This window comes from Anolis carolinensis, chromosome 2 (genome assembly GCF_035594765.1).
Source record: "Anolis carolinensis isolate JA03-04 chromosome 2, rAnoCar3.1.pri, whole genome shotgun sequence".
NCBI classification, from domain to species: Eukaryota; Metazoa; Chordata; class Lepidosauria; order Squamata; family Dactyloidae; genus Anolis; species Anolis carolinensis.
In genome coordinates this window covers 22817193-22841023 of record NC_085842.1, presented here as the reverse complement: position 1 = coordinate 22841023, position 23831 = coordinate 22817193, and the positions used below count along the sequence as shown (strand labels likewise).

The 23831-nt window shown below is 40.9% G+C and overlaps 1 protein-coding gene across 9 annotated transcripts in view; it reads right to left on the bottom strand.

The window, feature by feature from the left end:
• tnxb (tenascin XB) overlaps nt 1–23831 on the bottom strand; it is a 155015-nt gene that overhangs the window by 75384 nt on the left and 55800 nt on the right. For 7 of the 9 annotated variants that reach the window (XM_062973574.1, XM_062973569.1, XM_062973565.1 and 4 more), the window contains exons 5-12: nt 22210–22363; nt 18305–18586; nt 14115–15578; nt 9013–9342; nt 6574–6855; nt 5926–6213; nt 4861–5148; nt 2044–2352 (exon numbers count right to left, since the gene is read on the bottom strand). In XM_062973574.1, coding sequence (XP_062829644.1) covers nt 2044–2352; nt 4861–5148; nt 5926–6213; nt 6574–6855; nt 9013–9342; nt 14115–15578; nt 18305–18586; nt 22210–22363 — 3397 coding nt within the window. The remainder of the gene's footprint in view (nt 1–2043; nt 2353–4860; nt 5149–5925; nt 6214–6573; nt 6856–9012; nt 9343–14114; nt 15579–18304; nt 18587–22209; nt 22364–23831) is intronic. The other 2 variants (XM_062973570.1, XM_062973573.1) reach the window with 2 other exon arrangements.

The following is a 23831-nucleotide window of genomic DNA, read 5'->3' as shown; positions in this document are numbered from 1 at the left end:
ACGAGCAGAAATTGTTTTACTGGTTTGAGTGAGATCTAGTGGGCCGGGCTTTAGCACTGCAGGTTAATCACCAAGCTGCAATAAATCTTGCCAATTGGAAGGTTGAGAGTTCAAAGCCTGGGTCAGGGTGAGCTCCTGACCTTTAGCCCAGATTCTGCCTACCTAGCAATTCGAAAACAAATGTGAGTGGATAAATAGGAACTGCATTAAAGCGGGGAAGTATTTTGACTCGGCGTTCGATCAGAAAAAAGGAGGAAGTTTATGAACAAAGCAAACTCTTTGGTAGGGAGATGGAACAACAGCACCCCTGGTGGCCGGAACCGAGCACAGCCTCAGAAGATGCCGAAAGATGGGAAAGCCTATATATACCTCTATCTGTTGTCTGTCTTGTCATTTTTATAATCGGCATTGAATGTTTGCAATATCTGTGTTCTGTGATCTGCCCTGAATATAAATACAGTAGAGTCTCACTTATCCAACATTCACTTATCCAACATTCTGGATTATCCAACACAGTCTGCCTTTTAGTAGTCAATGTTTTTGTAGTCAGTCTTTTCAATACATTGTGATGTTTTGGTGCTAAATTCGTAAATACAGTAATTACTACATAACACTGCTGTGTATTGAACTGCTTTTTCTGTCAAATTTGTTGTAAAACATGTTGTTTTGGTGCTTAATTTGTGAAATCATAATGTAATTTGATGTTTAATAGGCTTTTCCTTAATCCCTCCTTATTATCCAACATATTTGCTTATCCAACATTCTGCCGGCCCGTTTATGTTGGATAAGTGAGACTCTACTGTATTAAGTAAACTCTACTGTACTGTAAGTAAATAAATAAATAATAGTAAAGTACAGCTCCTGTATCCATGCGTGATCCCAGAATTTGCATAAATTGAAATGGACGATTTCCAGTCCAGTTGTAATCATAGAATCTTAGAGTTAAAATGGCTTTCATCTTAAATATTGTATTGTTCTTTCTTTCCTTTTTTGCACTACAAATGAGATATGTGCAGTGTGCCTATAATTCATTTTTTTCCAAATTAGTTCACACAAACTCTCTCCATTCATCTGCCACAGACCCAGCCTGGCTGTCAAATTCTGAAACTCAATACATCAAAACGTTTGGTCATGCCTGATACATGTACATTATATATAATACAATATATCATATAGGTAAAGGTAAAGATTTTCCCCTGACATTAAGTCTAGTTGTGTCTAACTCTGGGGGTTGGGGCTCATCTTCATTTCTAAGCTGAAGTATTGTCCATAGACACCTCCAAGGTCATGTGGCTGGCATGACTGCATGGAGCGCTGTTGCCTTCCCACCAGAGCAGTACCTATTAATCTACTCACATTTTCATTTTTTTGAACTGCTAGGTTGGCAGAAGCTGGGGCTAACAACGGGAGCTCACTCCATTCTCTGGAATCGAACCGCCAACCTTTCAGTCAGCAAGTTCAGTAACTCAGGGTTTAATCCACTGCGCCACCAGGGGCTCCTTTTGATATATATACATTATATTTTATATATATATAATGTATATACTGATATATATATATACATTATATATATAATACAGTATATATAATATAATATATAAACATTTGTAGGAGTGCCATGAGAAACTTTTACTTCAAAAAGGGCTCTGTGGCTGAAAAAGTTTGACAAAGTTCAAGCCCAAGAATACCATAGAGAAGGCCTGTGGTCCTCCAGGTGTTTGGGTCTCCAACTCACAGAGGCCCTAGCCAGCTTGTCCTATGGTCAGGAATTCTGGAAACTGAAGCCCAAAACAACTGGAAGGCCACAGGTTGTACAGGGCTACCCAACAGTCATGTTGGAAGATGTGGACAATTGATACCACAAGTATCCATACTACAAACACAGGGATGGTACTGTATGGTGTAGTGCTTTAAATGTTGGATTGGGACTCTGAAGATCAAGACAACAATGGGTGATTGCTTCTCATGCCAGTGCTGCCCTGTAAAGAATTTGGGAGCAAAATTTCTGGAGAGACTCCAGCTACATGGACTTCTCCTGCTGACCTGTTGTGGCCTCAGTGGAGATGGGGCTGGATCGCTTGCGCCCAGAGATTCCGTAGAGGTTGAACTTGTATCTGCGAGAAGGACTGAGATTAGGGATGGTGGCCTCACGGAAGTCCCCCTCTATGGGCTGTGCCTGGGTCTTGCCCTGTGCGTCCTTGTACTGGATCAGGAAGGAGTCAAAATTCCCAGTGGGGACAGTCCAGGAGAGGAGGACGGAATCACTGGTGACGTCAGAGGCTGAGAGCTCCCCCAAAGTAGGCTGAACAGATACCGTATCTCCTGGTCTTTCTTTCTTAGTTTCCTTAGCAGCTGTTGCATTAGGCCGGGGGAAACAAACCAACAAAGAACAACAGGAGTCAGCACCATTGGGCACATCTAGGGTTGTCCATTTCATCCAGTTTATTAAAAAGGCCTAATCTTGGAGGAATCATTGAAAGCAATACCAAATGGCTAAAGAAAGAGAAGTTCTAACAACATAGCCTTCCCTGTTTCTAGCAATTTTTGGTGCATCTACACTGCAGAAGTAATACAATTTGGCATATGTTTAAGAGCCTTTGCTCAATGTTATCAAACCATGGTAGTAGTTTTAAAAGGTCTTTAGGCTGATGCACCACCAAACTACAACTCCCATGATTCTATAACATAGAGAGCTCCTCTAGTTCCATAACAGATTGTAGTTCTCCTGCCTAAAAATTGACACTGTAATCCTAAAGAAAACTGCATCACCCCTGATCCTTAGCAGAAGTGCAGTTTCCTGGCTTCTTGGGACTTTATTATATCCATCTGTTGTCTCATCATAATCACATTGTTTAAACAAATGGAAACACATTCTTAACACAGCAGTGCCCAACCTGTGGTCCATGGACCACAAGTGGTCCCTAAGAACTAAAATATGGTCCGCAGACTCACTGTTACGGCACTGTTGCAACAAGAGTGACTGGTCTCGCGAAACCCTCTTATAGTGCCGAGGCAATGGGAATGTTGGGAGGGGAGAGGCTGACTATCCAGGAAAGATGCAACAACAAGCCTCCTGAGTGCTGCTTCTCCTTTTCCCTCCCTCCCTCTGAGCAGAGCCGCTCCATGTTGTGCCTGGAAGCGGCGGCACGTTAGTGCCTTTGTTTTTAGGCCTGTTCCTGGGGTTATTTGAGGTGCTGATTCAGAAAAGTGCATTGAATAGACCACATCAGCTCTAGATTATTAAATCTGATTTTCTGTGGGTGAGCAGATGGCAACTACTGGATGGCAAATGTTTTGTATCAGAAATTTGATCTGATGTGGTCTGTCCAATGCAATTGTCTAAATCAGCACCCCAAATAACCAAACCAAATCTAAAGTTGATCAAAAACTGATTTGTAACCCTTTTGGAACTAATGTTGGAGAGTGGTCCCTGGTCAAAGTGGTCCCTGATCAGGACTGCAATTCCCCTGGTCCTTTAAGAGAACGTCTTTTCCTTTTGCTTCTTAAAAGAACTCGAGTTTCTTGGTTCCATAATATAACTTCTCTTTCTTCAGCTTCTTAGTAGTATCACACTTCCCTTGGCTCCTTGATAGAGCTGCAATTCTTCTTAGCGCCTTTGGGAGTTTATCACACAAGGCAGGAAAATCACAATTACAGCAGGACAACAAGATCTTTGCCCTGGACATATCCTATGCAGTTGCTCCTTTTCCCCTGTTTTCCTGGTGGGAAACCATTGGAAGGCGTTCCTTTTACAATCTATATAAATAAAAATGTAATGTCCGTTTGTGGGGACCTCATATCTCCCAAACTACTTCCCCAATTGCTACAAAATTCAGACACAACTTATTTTTCGAATGGGCAAGTATTTTAAAGTATTCAAATACCAACTACCACAAACCTATCACACCTGAGACAGGTAAAACCATGCCCCTTAGCAACGGCCAATCAGTCTCCTCCTCCCTTAGCAACTGCCATAGCAGATGGCTCCTCCCCTTAGCAACAGTGCTAGCAATGGCCAAGCAGTCTTCTCCCTTTAGCAACTGGCAAAGGATGACAAGGCCTGCCTCCTCACTACTTACTCAGTTCAGCTTGGCAAGTTATTATTATAATTGTTATATTATAATATCATATTATAACTGTATTATAGTATAATAAAATTAAATAATAATTTAAATATATCTGTGGAATGATGTCCAGGGTGGGAGAAAGAACTCTTTTCTGCTTGAGGCAAGTGTGAATGCTGCAATTGGCCACCTTGATTAGCATTGAATAACTTTACAGCTTCAAAGCCTGGCTTCTTCCTGCTTAGGGGAATCCTTTGTTGGGAGGTGTTAGCTAGCCCTGATTGTTTCATTAGTACGAGTAATGCCATATTTTCAATAATAGTGAGGAGGCGGCATTGGAGTCGCTCCCTGGAAGAGGCTTATGGCCTCTCCCAGCAGGAATATAACACGATTCTCTATCCTTTCTTTCCCATTGAACCAGACTGGGCCACAGCAATGTGTGGCTGGGTACAGCTAGTAGGATATAATTACTGAATTATGTGTGTTTGCAAAGGAAATACTTTCCAGGACACTTTTACAGGGAGAGAAGCGACATCGTTTGGTGAATCCAAAACAAAGAAGCTGTTGTCCTGCTGTAATTGAGATTTACCTGCCTTGTATGATAAACTTGAGTTGTGAAAGCAAAACAAGCTTGCAGCTAGTTTAGTTCAGTAGTGTGTAGGCTGACCACAACCCCGATCCAACACTCTGTAGCACCACTCAAATAGATGGTCTTCAAGAGGCTAAGAGATTTTAGGATGAAAAGAATGAGCACTCCATCCTCCCAGAAAAGATGTTGGCCCTTTAAGCTTCTAACCTGTAACGGCATCAGCAGAAACAGGTCCCAGGTGCTGAGAGCCAGAGATGCCATAGAGGTTAAACCTGTATCTTTGGGAAGGAGTCAAATTGGCAATAGTGGCCTCACGGAAATCCTGGTTCACAGGCAGGGACTGATCGTTGCCCTCTGAATCTTGGTACTGGATTAAGAAAGAGTCAAAGTTGCCTATGGGGACGCTCCATATGAGACGGATGGAGTCGCTGGTGGTATCTGAGACAGACAGGTCACCAAGGACAGCTTCTGGCGTGGTCTCTTCTTCCCGTGGTGCTATGTGCAAGTATGAAATAAAATGAAATGGAAACTGTTAAGCATGCTTCAAGAGTTCTTGAGATATCTTGGTTATGCCACACGTATACATTAAGGCTTTTAGACTATGTCTGTGGGAACTCAGTCATCCAAACCCACTGGGTGACCTTTCGCAATTTGCACACTTTCCACCTCAGAAAACCCAGTGATGTGTTCATCACAGGGTCACTATAAGTCTAGAATGATTTGAATGCATGCTACAACAGCTACAACAACACAATTGCAATGGGCACAAGAAGCAGTGAAAGATTGAGGAGGAAAGGGAAAGGAAGGAGGAAGGAAGATGAAAAGAACAAGAAAAAAAAAGGAAGAGGAGCAGGTAAAGAAGGAGGGGGAGAAGAAGAAAAAAGGGAAAAGAACAACAAAAATGAGGTGGAGGAAACAGATAAGAAGAAAAAAGAGAAGGAAGGGGAAAAGGGAAAAGGAGGAAGGGAAAGAAGAAAATGGTAAAAGAAAAAAGGAAAAAGAGTGAGGAGGAGAAGAAAAAGAACAGAACTTGTGAAAATGAAAGGAACATAACTTGAATAATTCTTGTCAAGACGCTTTTGAAGCTGCTCCCCAACTGTAATATTAAGGAGTAACTGGAAAAACATTGCTTGCTATAAGAGGAGAGAAAATTTGATTAGGATATCTGAAATACGACTTCATTATGTATTTGTTACTCCAATCAGAAGGGAAAATGAGAGATGGCTTCCTGTGAATAAATGCAATAATATTTGCATTTGTTCCAATGCTAACCTGTGGTGACATCCGTGGTGGCAGGACCGAGACGTTTGCGATTGGAGATACCATAGAGGTTGAAGCGATATTTGCGGGATGGAGCCAGGCTGGGGATTGTGACTTCGCGGACGTCCCCTTCTGCGGGAATCACTTGCGGCCTGCCTTCAGCATCCTTGAACTGGATCACAAAGGAGTCAAAGCTGCCAGAGGGGACACTCCAGGACAGATGGACAGAATCGCTGGTGATGTCGGAGGCAGAGAGTTCTCCCAAGCCTGGCGGAGCAGTCAGTCTCTTCTCTGGCTTTACTGTGGTGGGAAAGAGAGACAACAAAAAGGAATGATGATAAGAAATTAAAAAGTACTAAAGCATGGGGCGGCAGTCTGGGAAGTGGACTACAGGAACAGGATTCAAATCAGAGACACAAAACCCACTGACTGGCCTTGGGTATGTCAACTTCAGAAGGTAATGGTAGACCCTCCTCTAAAGAAATCTTGTCAAAAGATTCTTTTATAGTATAGTGTTAGGTTATCATTTAAAGCTGTAATAATAAGTTCTCTAGATGATTTGACCACCATTCCTGGACATTAGTTATGCTTGCTGAGGCTTCTGGGAGTTGAAGTTCAAAATAAAAAACACATTAAACTTTCAGGAAATGTGCCGCTCACCTGTGACAGCTTCTGTGGAAACAGGGCCATGACGCTTGCGGCCCACAAGTCCATAGAGGTTGAATTTGTATTTTCGGGATGGTACCAGCTCAGAGATGATGGCTTCCCGCAAGTCCCCATTCAAAGGCAGTGACTTCAGTTTGCCTTCAGCGTCTTTATACTGGATTAAAAAAGAGTCAAAAGTCCCGGTGGCAACGCTCCAGGAAAGGCGTGCAGCATTGTCAGTCACTTCCAAGACTGAGATACCACCTAGGCTGGGCTTCTCTGCTGCTGATGCTGGGGCTAAAATCAAGAAGAAAGGGGACAAATAAAACAGTTGTGAACATTTTGGATGATTTCTCAAGTTCTTTTTTCTCTGTGTTAGTCTGAAAATAACAGAGAATTTTGATTGTTTAGTGTCTTCAATTCTTATGGTGATCCTAATGTGAAACTATCACAGGATTTTCTTGACAAGACTTGTTCAGATGGGGTTTTGCCTTTACCTCCCTCTGGAGTTACGAGAATGAGACTTCTTCAAGATCAGTTAGTTTCCTTGGCCAAACAAGGATTTGAACCCTGGCCAACAGAATCCCAATCTGTTGTCAAAGGCTTTCATGGCCGGGATCACAGGGCTGTTGTCTGTTTTCCGGGCTGTATGGCCATGTTCCAACTATTAGTCAGAATGTGGCAACAGATTTTGGATGCAATCAAAAAGCAATATATTGTCTATTTTCTAGTTAATTATAACTGTGTTTTGACTTATACAAAAAGGAAGGGACTTTCATAAGATTTCTTGACTCTAGTGTTCAATTGGTTAACCTACAATGCTCTGAGAGACATGTAACGTACCATTTGCTCCTCTACCCCAAGCCCCAAAATATCTTGGATCAGATCTGAATCTGAGGCACCTATGACTTTCTAGACTAGAACAGTGGAATATGCTGCCTGGGAATGTAGTGGAGTCTCCTCCTCTGAAGGCTTTTAAGCAGAGGCAGGTTGGTCATCTGTTGGGAATGCTTTGATTGTGTAGTTCTGCTTGGTTGAATGGGGTTGTTCTTCCAACTCTGTGTCTCTATGACTAGATTACTGTTGGAAATAGCAACCTTCTTCATGCCTCCACTAGTCATTTGTTATGTATATAATTCAGATTGCTTACTGTACTGTATATGTGTATATTGGTTTGAAGTTTTCCTTAACTCTATGTTGTGGGAGGGGCTGCAGACCATGTGATCAGATCTGGGCTTGTTCAGGACTCAAACTCCATTTTAGAAACAGTATGTTTTTAGACTTTGTGGGAACAGTTTGCTTTCAGGCACCAGTAGGAACAGTATGCCTTTAGAAGTCTCTAGGAACAGAATGCTGTACAGAAGCCATCAGACTCTACTGGACCTTCGGACTAGACAGAGACTCTATTAGACTCTCAGAACAGAGATGCTTTGGACTATGAAGTATTAATACTAAGAATGATGCCCTGTGTTATCTACACAGGGAAACTACTTCAAATCCTTTTTGTAACTGGATTGATAAGCAAAGTACCTGTATGCTGAATACATGAAGTTTGTGAGTAAACCAACTATGTTACATTTAAAGAAGTCTGCTTATTTTTGTCTCTTGAGAGCATGATTTAAATGCATATATATTTTAAGGGAGAGTAGATGTTTTTGGCCTACTAAAAAGGAACACTTCTGAAACTGCTGAATATATATGTTTGTGCATTGGCATATTTTGTCCCTAACAGTTCAAAGAGGACATCAGTTTAACAGCTGAGAAACCTGATTGCTTTGCATGAATACCATTTTCCCAAAAGGTTATGACTCTTAACAGGTCATGCTTTTTCCCAAAAGGTATCATTTTTCAAAAGGTAATGACTTCTAATACGGTCATGCCTTTCCAAAGATCATAAAATCTCCAAAAGGTTATGGAGATTTCCATTTTCCAAAAATTACTATACCTGTAAAGAACCAACGAGACCCAGGTTGAATTTTCCAATAAACTATAAAACTGACTGGGTTATCTTGTTAGTCTCTTTCTTTCCAACTTAACTTTTCTCGGAAGGTTGTTACTACATCCATGTGTGTGGCCTCAACTTTGTTGGAGGAAAGGCAGCATGTAAATGTCAGTAGGAAACAAAACATCAACTCAGTTACACTGACATATTATTTGGATTACTACAGTAGCCAACCTGACGTTCACATAAACAAAGCAACCTGATGCCCTACAGAAGTTCACGTAAGCAGTGAACTGGTTCTGAAATTAGAGTTCCAACACTCCAAAGCACAGGCACAACTGCTAAAAGAAATGAGTTCTTGAAACAAAAAAAAACATTTTGCGGAAGTAGAAAGCATATGGACTGGATAAAAAAAATAATTCTGAAGTCTCCTTTGCACAGAAACTATCTGATGGAAATCTATAAAGGAAAAAGAAAATGATAATTAATGACAACAGGGATGAACGAGGTACCTGTTGATGCCTTTGATGTTATTGGACCCTCATAAAGCCCGTTGGGTTTCTCTCCATATAACTGCAGTTCGTAGTCAGTTCTAGGGCTCAAGCCCGTCACGTTGACACTTCTCTCTGTCCCCGGTAGTCTGATTTCGCCAGGTGTGGCATTGGATTTGGGATCCCTATACTGGAAAGAAAAGCCCCGGAAGGAATTGGGTGGGGCTGACCACGTAACATGGAGACTGCTTGGAGAGACCTCTGTCACCGTGAGGTCCGTCAGGGACACGACTGGGCTTCGGGTGGTGCTCAGGACAGGCTGGGCCTTGGCAGGGGTTGGTGAAGCCGGAGCTGAAGGAAGATAGATGTGGAATCAGAGAACCAAAATCCCCTTTCCAGAGGCCTCAAACCCTCAGTCACCATTTTCACCCACCCGGCATCTCTTCCATACTTGGATCAAAGCAAAGTCTCTTGACTACTAGCATGGGCTGAGATGGAAGACTGTATGACCTGACACATTTCACTGTGCTAAAAAGGCAATGATGTATTGCACACATTCAGAATATGGCAACACTTTCATTCTGAATTTTGAAGGATCAAATTTTATAATCCCCCTAACACTACTTAATATAGGATGACCTTGGCATTAATATTAGCCTTGAATATTTGTTTATTTTCCATGTTTCTTCCTCACATTGTGTGTAGACTCTTTATTATATCCATGGTATCTGCAGACATAATATCAGAGATCTATTAAATAGGGGGTGTATTTCTACATCTCTACATCTCATGAAAGCAATAACCTAGTACAATAAGGCCCCAACTACACTGCCATACAAAAACCAGATTATCTGATCTGAACTGCATTATATGACAGTGTAGACTTACATAATCTAGTTCAAAGAAGATAATGCAGATTATTTGATTTGATAATCTGGATTATATGGCAGTGTAGCTCCAAAAATGTGGAGTTGCTAAGGCAAGTCAAGATCAGTACAGTAAGGACCCAACTATACTTCCATATAAAATCCAGATTATCTGATTTGAAGTGGATGATATGGCAGTGCATCTAATGCAGTTCAAATCAAGAGTTTTTTTCTGTGTCAGGAGTGAGTTGAGGCAAGTCGCTTCTGGTATGAGAGAATTGGCTGTCTGCAAGGAGGCTTTTCTCATGTCCCCACATGGGAAGCTGGAGCTGACAGATGGGAGCTCACCCCACTCCCCAGATTTGAACCACCGACCATTCGGTCAGCAGTCCTGCCAGCACAAGGGTTTAACCCACTGCGCCACTGGGAGCTCCTGCAAATCTGATCATCTGGATTATTTGATAATCTGGATTATCTGGCAGTGCAGATCCATCCTAAATCTCATGTAACATTGGGATCCATATCCATGGTTTTACGGGGGGCGGTGGGATTCAATTTTTTACTTTCACTGTATTTCCATTCAATTGTGTAACCCATGACATCACTGAAATAAACATAGTCTATTTAGAGGGACAGTAATGATTCCTAAATCACATTGCCCTGAATGTACACCTATTTCAAATCTTTTAATAGAGACAACTGTAATAGAGTCCTTCAGTCTGACTTCCAATCATCCTGGAGAACCTAGAGATTTCTAGAGAATCTCTCTCTAGGAGCTTCAGTGTCTTTCAATGTGATTCTACTGTCAGCTTCCAGTGGAAGTTGACCATGAAATCATGCTAGAAGACCTAGAAATTCCTAGCGAGGTGTTTGCTCGGGTGTAAGAATAACAATTTCTTTATGCCTAGTTGTTCACTTTCAGAAGAGTCCTGTGCCCCTAACCCTAGCAAATGTGGAGGGCCCACTGTATTCCACTTGATTTCAAGATTCACAGTTAGATTGCCAAGTGAGCTGCTGGATTGATGGGGTGTGAAACAGAAGCCAACACTGCTGCAAAAGTAATGGAGAAAAAACAGATATTGTGGCCACACAGAAGCAACATGAAGGCAAAAGCTGGAAGCACGGCTTTTCCTAGAAGAAAAGTAGAGGCATTAAATGCAAGGCATCCAGGAGCTCTCGATGGAGCCAACACGTGACTGCAGCTTTTAAAAAAGCAGGTGAAATTTATGTGACAGAAAAGGAATCAGCGTCACTGAAACAAACATTTCATAGAAGGTTAACACAGAATGCAAATTCAAGGGTGAATATTTTGAAATGTAATTGTTGCTTTTGGGGGGGGGGGTTGGTTCTAACTAATACGTCATCATGGTAAACATTTGTTGAAGCTTTTATCTAAATATTGAGTGCTTGGCATTTAGCATGCTATCTATCAAATTATTTGCATATCATCCTTCATAGGGAAACAGAAATCTTCACAAAGTATTTTTTGAAGCAAACGCTGTGGCGCAGCTGGCTGTGGTGCAGCTAGCTAGTAACCAGCTGCAATAAATCACTACTGACTGAGAGGTCATGAGTTCGAAGCCCGGGTCGGGCTAAACCCCCAACCATTAAATAGCCTGGCTTGCTGTTTACCTGAGTAGCCTGAAAGACAGTTGCATCTGTCAACTAGGAAATTTAGGTACGCTTTATGCAGGAGGCTAATTTAACTAATTTACAACACCATAAAACTGCCAGCAGCATGTGGAAAGGAATGAGGAAGTACAGCACTCGGTGTCACTCTTGGATGATGAAGCAACAGCTCCCCCTGTGGCTGGAATCGAGCATAACCTCATGAAGCTGGAAATGTTAAAATTGCCTCTGTGTGTGTCTATACTGTATGTTGTTTGTCTGATGGCATTGAATGTTTGCCATATATATGTTCACTGTAATCTGCCCTGAGTCCCCTTCGGGGTGAGAAGGGCGGAATATAAATACTGTAAATAAATAAATAAATAAATATCTTCTGTCCTTTCTAAAAGGAGCAGAACAATAAAAATTAAAGAAAGCAATTGAGCATTTTATAGTTATTTTAATTTGTTCACTAGAGTCTTTATGCCGCTTGTCACCTACAACTATGATTGCTCAGAGCTTTAAAGTAATCAATCAAGAATAATGAGTTAGATTAATTATAAGAACAACTAATTACTTGTATACATTGATGGATTTAACGTTTGTGGATTTGATTATGAATAGGGCCATGGCATAGAACAGCGGGTTAACTGCCAGCTATAGAAGATCTTGCTGACTGGAAGGTTAACAGTTTAAGCCGTGGGCGGGGTGAGCTCCCATCATCAACATAGCTTCTGCCTACCTAGCAGTTCGAAAACAGCAAAGTGAGTAGATAAATAGGTACCGCTTTTAGCGGGGAGGAAAAAGATGCCCCTGAAAAACATGCTGGCGGTCTGATCAGGAAGGCGTAAATGAACGACCAAGCTCCTCGGCATGGAAGAATGGAGCAATAGCACCTTCCCATGGCCGAATCAAACACAGCCTCCAGATGCCGGAAATGGGAAAAAGAGGGGAGCCTGCCTCTGTTTATGTACTGATCTTTGTCAGTTTTATAACAGCATTAAATACTTGCGATATATGTACCTGTAAACCGCTCTGAGTCCCCTCGAGGAGATAGAGCGGAATATAAATAAAGTATATTATTTGACTTAAAATATAGCAGATTTTATATTTGTGGTTTTTCACTTTCATGAGAGTCCTGTGCCTTAATCCTAATTCCAGCAAAATGGGTGGCTGACTGCGAGCACTTACATATTTTTGGAGTAATAAAGATATAATTAAGTTAAACTGCATCTGTAATATGAGATAGGATGATCCTTCATTTGCAGTGCAATTGTAATTATTTTCAATGTTATTCTTACAGTTGCAGTGTATGCTTGGTTTCAATATTTTGTTGCCTCTTCTACTACAGGCCAATGACTTATATTATTCGGATGTTTACGTGTGTGTATACATACAGTAGAGTCTCACTTATCCAAGCTAAATGGGCCAGCAGAACCTTGGATAAGCGAATATCTTGGATAATAAGGAGGGATTAAGGAAAAGCCTATTAAACATCAAATTAGGTTATGATTTTACAAATTAAGCACCAAAACATCATGTTATACAACAAATTTGACAGAAAAAGTAGTTCAGTACACAGTAATGCTATGTAGTAATTACTGTATTTACGAATTTAACACCAAAATACCATGATATATTGAAAACATTGACTACAAAAATGCCTTGGATAATCCAGAACCTTGGATAAGCGAGTCTTGGATAAGTGAGACTCTACTGGATATTCTAATCACTATTGTGTTCTATTGTGTTTTAGCGTTTTGTTATTGCTTGTTGTTTATACTGTTTTAATTGTTTTTAATTTGCTTTTTGTTTTGTATTGTTATATTATGTGTTGAGGCCTTGGCCTTTGTAAGCCGCATCGAGTCCTTCGGGAGATGCTAGCGGGGTACAAATAAAGTTTAATAATAATAATAATAATAATAATAATAATTCTACCTTACCTACGTTTGGATAACAAGTAAGGAAAAGCTATTTTATAAGCTGAAAATATAATGGTAAGTAACTAAAATGTTTGACACGTGTAGATTGAATGATGAAAAAGTGAAGATCCCACTATCTCAACCAGCTATATGAATAGTTTTGGATTTGGGGCTATTTCAGCATTTTTAAGCATTGCTTTTTAAAAACTTTTCAAGCTCTCCGGTTTTTGCAAGCAGCATTAGCAGAAAGACTGTAATGCAGTTTCTTTTTGTGAGCAGGAGCTTGAGGTTCCTGCTCCAATCCTCGAAATTTAGCATGTAAATGATCAAGTGGACTCCGATCTGCAAAGAAAAGACCTGAAGGCAAGGACATCAAGCTGCAGACAGTGACTTGGAGCAAAACAGCACATTGAACAAACTGTGAATGTGGTTGTGTTATTTGGCTTGAAGAAGACAACAAGAAGCTATCACAGACCGACATCTGTGTGAAAGACAAAACAGGTGAGCAACACAGCAACATTTTTTTCTAAAAGGGATGAGATAATTAGCACACTGGTGTTCACGACTTCCTGGAGAATAAGAAAGCAGTGTGTGGTTAAAGTACATGGCTAGTGACGTTTGGATGCAACACTGGCTTTACTTGCTGGCAACATGGATGAGGCAGGTGATTGATACAAACGAGAGAACAAACCACTCTAGAAGACAGACGTCCTACCAACCCTGGTACCTGTGGCAGTTATAAAGGAATACGACTTGGATGAGTGGCCTTTCACAACGCCATGGATTTCCACCTGGTAGGTTGTACCCGGAGCCAACCCAGTGATGATCGCTTTGGAAGCATCTCCTGGAACAACGACTTCCCCTCCTTCTCCGCTCCTCATATCTCGGAATCGGATAATGACATTTTCGGAGACTCCCCTCACACCATCCAGCAGCAACTCCATACTTTCTGGAGAGCTGGTGATCACTGATGGTTTGGCATGGTCCGAACGGATGTACCCATCTGAGTAGACACTATCAGTTTCCCCTATAGGGAACTCCCTTGCGGGGAAGGAGCTGTTTGTCTCTTTCACCAGGCGTTCCCTGACCCTGTCTTGGAACTCCTTTGGCTTCCAGCGGATGAGGTAGATGTAGATGTCCCTGGCCACATTTTCTATGGTGCGGTTGCCCTGGACAGGGAAGTTCGTGGCACGGAGGTAACTCTTCAAACGTTCCAGGAGAGTTCCATTGTACGGGGAAAGCTTGGCTGAGATATTCTGGGTAATTTTCTTCAAAAACACCTCCTTAGTCACTGGGGTGGTGTGGTGGTCTGGTGGACCTGAAGATTCGGGACTGATAGAAGAAGTGCCAGGCCTTACATTTGGAGGTTGAGGATGAGTAGAAGTGTCAGGTTTCACATTTGGAGGTTGAGGATGGGTAGAAGAAGTGTCAGGTTTCACATTTGGAGGTTGAGGATGGGTAGAAGTGTCGGGTCTCACTTTTGGAGGTTTAAGATGGGTAGAAGTGCCAGGTCTTACATTTGGAGGTTCAGAATGGGTAGAAGAAGTGTCAGGTCTCACATGTGGAGGTTGAGGACGAGTAGAAGAAATGTCAGGTCTCACATTTGGAGGTTCAGGGTGGGTAGAAGAAGTGTCAGGTCTCACTTTTGGAGGTTTAGGATGGGTAGAAGTGCCAGGTCTTACATTTGGAGGTTCAGAATGGGTAGAAGAAGTGTCAGGTCTCACATTTGGAGGTTGAGGACGAGTAGAAGAAATGTCAGGTCTCACATTTGGAGGTTGAGGACGGGTAGAAGAAATGTCAGGTCTCACATTTGGAGGTTGAGGACGAGTAGAAGAAATGTCAGGTCTCACATTTGGAGAGTCAGGGCGGGTAGAAGTGCCAGGTCTTACATTTGGAGATTCAGGATGGGTAGAAGAAGTGTCAGGTCTCACATGTGGAGGTTGAGGATAAGTAGAAGAAGTTCCAGGTCTCACATTTGGAGATACAGGATAGGTAGAAGTGCCAAGTCTTACATTTGGAGATTCAGGATAGTTAGAAGAAGTGCCAGGTCTTAAATTTGGAAATTCAAGATGGGTAGAAGTTCCAGGTCTTACATTTGGAGATTCAGGACGGGTAGAAGAAATGCCAGGTCTTAAATGGGAAGAAGGGGATGGTGTTGAATACTGGTGGACTGGTTGCCTTGCAGTTGGTGCTAGTGGGATCAAAAATGGAGGTGATTACATCAGAGGAATGAAAAGAAACAGACAGTGGAGGAGTAATTTGAAGTAAGTGTGGAAGCAGACCTTGGTTTTAATCCTTTCCCCCATTTTCTTGTCGCCTTCATACTACCAGAGTGTGCACCACAACAAGAAGGCATATATATTCCCATTATCCCATTCTCTGACACCTTTGTGGGTTTTTTAAATTAACTGTAATTAAAAAAAGACTGAGTTAGTCTTAACCTTCATCACATAATACTCTCTTGGCTCTTCAATGTACAGGTTGAGTATTTCTTATCCAAAATACTTGGGACCAGGAGTGTTTTGGGTTTTTGAATATCTGTATTTGCATATATGTACATAATATGATTATCTTGGAGATGGGACTCAAATCTAAATATGGAATTCATTGATATTTCCTGTATATCTTATACACAAAGCTTGAAGGCAATTTTATACACAATATTTAATATAATGCTGTGCATGAACATTGCGTTTATGTATCCTGAATCATCAGAAAGCAAAGGCGTCACTATCTCAACTACCCATGTGGACCATTTTGGATTGGGTGTATTTCAGATTTTGGAATTCTGGATAAGGGATGCTCAACCTGTATACCTTCTCTTCACAGACCTGTGGGTAAGAAACAGAAAGGACAAATAGGATATGAGTGAGGCGGAGAGTCCAGCATCTTGAGTCCAGAAGCCGCTATGGATAAAAAGAGAGGGAAAGAAAAGATCTTGGATAGAAAGGAGAGGAAATAATGATCGAAGACCTGTAAGAAATAACCAGTGTAAACAATTACTACTCCATTTCCACTAATATTTACTGGCACCTGGTTAAACATTCAAACTGTGTTCTCTGTAACAGGAATGGTTCACTGTAAGGAGACCTTGGTTAGTGGCACTTTTCCAACATAGCTGCTCCCTCAAAAAATCCAATCCAATCTAACTGAAATGTTTGACACCCAAATGCCCTCTGTAATGTGTCTGACATTTTCGAAATGTTTTGATGACTTCCTGGGCTATCCATATTAACAGGTAGCAAGCAGAAGTAACCTCCTCTTTCACATGAGACATATCCTTAGACCAGGGAGGCCACCAAATGTGGCAGAAATGCCACCCTTGGTGTTCTCAACTATTAGTGAATATTTTGGAACAAAACTATAAAAAATTAAATTAAAGGATTAATAGAATGATATTACTAAAAAAAAAATCAGTGGTAGCAACAATCAATGATGGAGTGACAAAAGAAATAAAAATGATAAGGGGAATAAAACAAGGCTGTCCTTTATCACCGAGATTGTTTGCTATGGTGATAGAATTATTTGCAAATGCCATAAGGAGAGATAAGAATTTAGAAGGGGTAGGATAAAAGACAAAACAGAAGGTGAGTTTATTTGCTGATGACATATTGTTAACTATTAAAAATATGGTTGGTAAAATAGACAGGATAAAGGATCATTTAGATATATTTAGTAAAATAATGGGGCTACAAGTAAATTGGAAAATATCAGAAATGATGTTATTTACCTATATGAAAAATGAGGGAAAAGATTTTATAAAACAGGGCAATAAGGGAATAAAAATAAAAGTAAATCAAAATATTTGGGAGTAATTATACCCAAGGACTTGAAAGAAATGGAAGAGGTTAATGTAGTAGCATTAAGGGAAGTAGTTCAAAAATGTAATAGAATATGAAAATATATTGTACATCTATCTTGGCTTGGAAGGATAGCATTAGTTAAAATGAAAATTCTTCCAAAGATAAATTTTATATTTAGGATGTCACCACTGCAAATTACAGAGGATGAGTTGAATAAATGGCAACAAATGATGAATAAAAATTGTAATGGCAGTAAAAGAAATAGATTAAATAAAAATTATGGTAGAGATCCCAAAAAGTGGAAGGATTAGCACTTCCCAATATAAAGAATTATTATGAAGCAAATAGGTTAAGACTGGTTATAGAATGAATGATAAATAAAGAGGATTTAGATTGGTTAAAATTGGATTTGGAGGAATTAGAGGAAAAATTGGAATATATTCTTTAAAGATCTAACAAGAAAGGAAATCAGAGTAATTGAAAAGCCAATATTGAGCAATATATTACAAATATGGAACAAATATAGATGACAGAAAGCTCAGTAACAACCCCAATTATAATGGAAAGGAAATTCCCAAAAAATTAAAATCTATAATGGATAAATTAAACTGTCGAATCCCATAGAGCAGGGATTTTGCTACACATGCCTCCAAGGCAATTTTGTGACTTTTCCACATGTCTCATAGATATAATCCAAATTGCTATGATGCCCCACTATAAAGAATGTTGAGATCTGTAGTTTTCTGAAGACAACAGAAAATCCTATGAAAAATCCTCACCCTCTCATTGAACTGTAATACCCTCATATCATTATGGATAGCCAAAGAGCCCACTGAATGTAATGTATGAAATGCAAAACTGGGCAGTGCCAGAGGGTGACTCTGACATTTACGAATCAGTGGGTCCATCTTGGGTTTCAGTCTGAATTGTAAAGGATTCCAAGGTGTTATATCCTATGTCCTGAATAGTTTCAACACATTGTGTACTTTCTTTAAAGGACAAACTAAAAACTGGATCAATTGTCTCATTGACCTTGGGATCACCAACTCTCATTGGGTTTGCGATCTTTAAAAAACATTGTGCCTATTGAGCAATGTTTGCCCCAGTGCCCTACCAGTGGTGCTGGTGACGATAGTGGTGGCTCGGCTGCTCTCACCGCTCTGGCGAGCGACCAAAGTGATGCGATACCGGGTGTTGCTCTCCAGTTCTTCCAAGGTGACCATTTCAGGGGTTGGTGGAAGCTCCACACGTTTTGTGGCTTGGGCAGGTCGGGTGGTAACCACAGGTACGTAGCTGAGGACGTATCCCTCACAGTGAGAGACAGGAGGTTCCCACTGCAAAGTTATGGAGTTTTCTGTCACTTGTGACGACCGTAGGCCACGGGGAGGAGCCACACCTGGATAGGAGAATGAGAGATAGAAGAGGTTGAAATGGGGATTAGAGTGGGACAATTAACCCACCATTTATCTCTATTTCACCAACATTTCAATTAAAAATAGAAAGGTAAAGGTAAAGGTTTCCCCTGACGTTAAGTCCAGTCGTGACCGACTCTGGGGGTTGGTGCTCATCTCCATTTCTAAGCCAAAGAGCCAGCGTTGTCTGTAGACACCTCCAAGGTCATGTGGCCAGCATGATTGCATGGAGTGCCGTTACCTTCCCGCCGGAGCGGTACCTATTGATCTTCTCACATTTGCATGTTTTCAAACTGCTAGGTTGGCAGAAGCTGGAGCTTAACAGCGGGCGATCACTCTGCTCCCCGGATTTGAACCTGGGACCTTTCGGTCTGCAAGTTCAGCAGCTCAGCACTTTACCACACTGAGCCACCGGAGGCTCCCAATTAAAAATATATATGAGATTTTCTCAATATTTACAATATTGCAGTACAACAAGTCACAACCTAGAATTACACCATAACAATTAAAATGGTGTCGAACCGCATCTACAAAAACTTATGCCACCAATTTTCTTCTCTCAGTTAGTCTCTGAGCTGCTATAAGATGGCTTTGCATACATATGGCCAGAATCGAACATCCCTCAGGAGAAGGTTAAATTGCCTCTGCGTCTGTCTATCTCTGTTTGATGTGTTTATGGGCATTGAATGTTTGCCCTATGTGTGTATAATGTGATCCGCCCTGAGTCCCCTTCGGGGTGAGAAGGACAGAAAATAAATACTGTATTATATATATATCTATATATATAAAAGAGTGATGGCATCACGGCAATTCACAAAACAACAAAAGTACAGGCCCCCCAACCTCAAAATTTGACAACACAACCCATCATCCACGCCTCAAGGTTGATACAACAAAAAGAAAAGAAAAATAAAGTCCTAATTAGAGGGAGAGCAATAATTGTTTTTATCCAATTGCTGCCAGTTTAGAGGGCTAATCTCTGCCCACTTGGTTGCCTAGCAACCAAGGGACAGCCAGGTTTCAGTTAGGGGACAGGCAAATTTAGGCCTCACTTAGACTTCTTCCACAGATTATCTAATTTGCACTGGATTATATGGCAGTGTAGACTCAAGGCCCTTCCACACAGCTATATAACCCATTTATAATCTTATATTATCTGCTTTGCACTGGATTATCTTGACTCCGCACTACCATATAATCCACTTCAGTGTGCATTTTATACAGCTGTGAAGAAGGGGCCTCATATAATCCAGTTCTGAGCAGATAATATAAGATTAGAAATATACAGTAGAGTCTCACTTATCCAACGTAAACAGGCCGGCAGGATAAGTGAATATGTTGGATAATAAGAAGGGATTCAGGAAAAGCCAATTAAACATCAAATTAGGTAATCGTTATACAAATTAAGCACCAAAACATCATATTATACAACAAATTTGACAGAAAAAGTAGTTCCATGCGCAGTAATGCTATGTAGTATTTACAGTAGAGTCTCGCTTATCCAACGTTCTGGATTATCCAATGCATTTTTGTAGTCAATGCTTTCAATATATCGTGATATTTTGGTGCTAAATTCATAAATACAGTAATTACTATATAGCATTACTGTGTACTGAACTACTTTTTCTGACAAATTTGTTGTCTAACATGATGTTTTGGTGCTTAATTTGTAAAATCATAACTTAATTTGATGTTTAATAGGGTTATCCTTAATTCCTCATTATCCAACATATTCGCTTATCCAACGTTCTGCCGGCCCGTTTATGTTGGATAAGTGAGACTCTACTGTACTGTATTTACAAATTTACCACTAAAATATCACAATGAATTTAAAACACTGACTACAAAAACATTGATTATGAAAAGGCAGACTGCGTTGGATAATCCAGAACATTGTATAAGCGAATGTTGGATAAGTGAGATTCTTCTTTAATATGAAATAATTACTGGGATAGAATAATGCAGAACAATATAATCTCTAAAACCAGGACAGTAAATAAACAGGGGAATTCCACACAGGAAACAATCAGGGCCAGCTAACACCTCCCAACAAAGTATTCCCATCATCAAAGTCTGGCAAATCCTGTTTTCTCAGGGCCACAGACAGTAGAAGCACATAAAATATCGCAAAGAACATCACTCTGAAAACAAGGGTATTCCAGACAGGAAACAATCAGGGCCAGCTAACACCTCCCAACAAAGTATTCTCATCATCAAAGTCTGGAAAACCCTCTGTTTTCTCAGGGCCACAGACAGTAGAAGCACATAAAATATCGCAAACAACACCACTCTGAAAACAAGGGAATTCCAGACAGGAAACAATCAGGGCCAGCTAACACCTCCCAACAAAAAATTCACTCAGGGAGGAAACAGCCAGGCTAATCATTTTTCCTAATTGCAGCATTCATACTTGCCTCCAACAAACAAAAAAAACCAATCAGAAATATTGTATATTCACAACCTTTAGGAAATAATATCCCCTGATGGCGCAGCGTGTTAAAGCGCTGAGCTGCTGAATTTCTGGACCGAAAGGCCACAGGTTTGAATTGGGGGAGCGGAGAGAGCCCCCACTGTTAGCCCCAGCTTCTGCCAACCCAGAAGTTCGAAAACATGCAAATGTGAGTGCATCAATAGGTACTGCTCCGGCGGGAAGGTAACGCCGCTCCATGCAGTCATCCCACATGACTTTGGAGGAGTCTACGGACAACGCCGGCTCTTCGACTTAGAAATGGAGATGAGCACCAACCTCCAGAGTAAGAAACGACTGGACTTAATGTCTGGGGAAAACCTTTACCCTTTACCTTAACTACCACCAATTCCTCAATACTTTATTTCCCATACCACCATACTTCGCCACAGCAACGCGTGGCCGGGCACAGCTAGTGTGTGTGTGTGTGTGTGTGTGTGTGTGTGTGTGTGTGTGTGTATATAGCGGCAAATAGATCAAGAGTGTTGGTATGAACTAATTCACACAGTGCAAAATAATAAAAAATACAATATTTAAAATAAAGAATAATTTTAACCAACATAAACTTCATAGTATTTTAATGAAAGACCCTTGGGGCCATCCAGTCCAACCCCTTTCTGTCATGCAGGAAAAACACAATCAAAGCACCCCCAACCGATGGCCATCCAGCCTTTGTAATAATAATAATAATAATAATAATAATAATAATAATAATAATAATAATAATAATAGCAGAACGCCTAGAGGAAGTGGGGTGCTCAAGGAGCTCCTGAACACATCTCAAGGAGCACAGTTGGAGAACCGCTGCTCTATGAGATATTCATTGAAAAATGATAGCAAAATGTGCTGCAGGATATCACACAAAAACAAAGTTTTTACAGTTTAATAAACTTTTTCCATGTTTCTATGATAGAACCAATTAGGAAATGACATTTATAATCCAGGAACAAAAGTTGTGTTGCATAGTGTAATTAGTGGTTTGAATGCATCCTCTGTCAATGCTGGACTGTGTTCCAATCAACATGGAAAAGGATTTCACAGACATGCTGAGAAGGTTAGCAAGAAGAAAGCAGAGATCACAAAGCAGAGAAAGGGAAGGACATGTATATACATACACACTTGTTGCTTCAAATGACATACGTGTTTGCACAGTCTGGGAGACAGGAGGTCCATAGCGCTGCCCTTTTTCCGCCCGGATGGTGACAGTGTATTCTTCTCCAGGTGTCAGTCCTCTGCGTTCAAAGGTGGTCTCAGTACCAGACAAGCGCACAGATTCACCTGCTCGGGGAGTTTTCTGAAAGTTGAGAGGAAGAGGAGGACGGGTGCAAAATGAATTCAGAGTAGCTATAGGAAACTTATGTAATACAAAGTATTGAAATAAACAATCATCATCTTCAAAAGATTAAATAGTGAGATGGGTTGCTGTGAGTTTTCCAGGCTGTATGGCCATGTTCCAGGAGCATTCTCTCCTGACGTTTCGCCCACATCTCTGGCAGGAATCCTCAGAGGTTGTGAGGTCTGTTGGAAACTAGGCAAGTGTTTTTTTTTTTAAAAAAAATATCTGTGGAAGGTCCAGGGAGGGAAAAAGAACTCTTGTCTGTTTGAGGCAAATGTGAATGTTGCAATTGGCCACCTTAACATTGACTAGCCGTGCAGCTTCAAAGCCTGTCTGCTTCCTGCTTGGGGAATCCTTTGTTGGGAGGTGTTAGCTGGCCCTGATTGTTTCCTGCCTGGAATTCCCCTGTTTTCTGAGTATTGTTCCAGCCATGGGAATTCCATACATTTTGTTTGGAATTTGTTTTGGTGCAAATCCCATTAGAGGAGAGTGCCAGGGTTTTCTTTCTTGGTGAAGAAAAAAACTCATAGTTCTTGACATTTTTTGATAAAATATGTGAATATCGGGTGTAAATGTGCATGCCTTTAAGCTGCCTATCAATGTATGGCAACCCCTTGAATTCTATGGGATTTTCTGAGGTAAGGAGTATTCAGAAATGCTTTTGCCAATTCCTTCCTTTATAATATAACGTATTTATATATTTACTTCATTTATATCCCGACCTTCTCTCCCTGAAAGGGACTCAGGGCGGCTCACAAGAAAAGGCACAATTTGATACATGAAATAAAACCAACTATATAAATCAAAAACAATAATTAAAAACATATCATTCATAAAACTAGTTAATTAAAACCACACAATCCAAAGGCATATTCCAGGAGCCATTCCGGTCATCAACTGCACTATTCCATTATTACTTATGGCACTAAATATGACTATTCAAAGGCTTGGTCCTACATCCATGTATTCACGTTCTTCCTAAAGGTCAGGAGGAAGGGGGCTGATCTAATGTCACTGGGGAGGGAGTTGCATAGCCAAGGGGCCATCACTGAGAAGGCCCTGTCTCTCATCCCCACCAGCTGCATCTGCAAAGGAGGTGGGATTGAGAGCAGGGCCTCCCCGGATGATCTTAACCTCCGACCTGGATCATAGAGGGAGATAGGCTTGGGTAGGTAAGCTGGACTGGAACTGTTCAGGGATTTAAAGGCTAAAGCCAATACTTTAAATTGTGTTTGGAGCTGGTGCAACAGGGGCTTGTGTTCTCCCTGTATGCCACTCCAGTAAGGAACCTAGCTGCCACATATTGGACTACTTGAAGCTTCTGAACAGTCTTCAAAGGCAGCCCCATGTAGAACACGTTGCAGTAGTCTATTTGATATATAACAAGAGTGTGGACTACCGTGGCCAAGTCTGATTTCCTAAGATT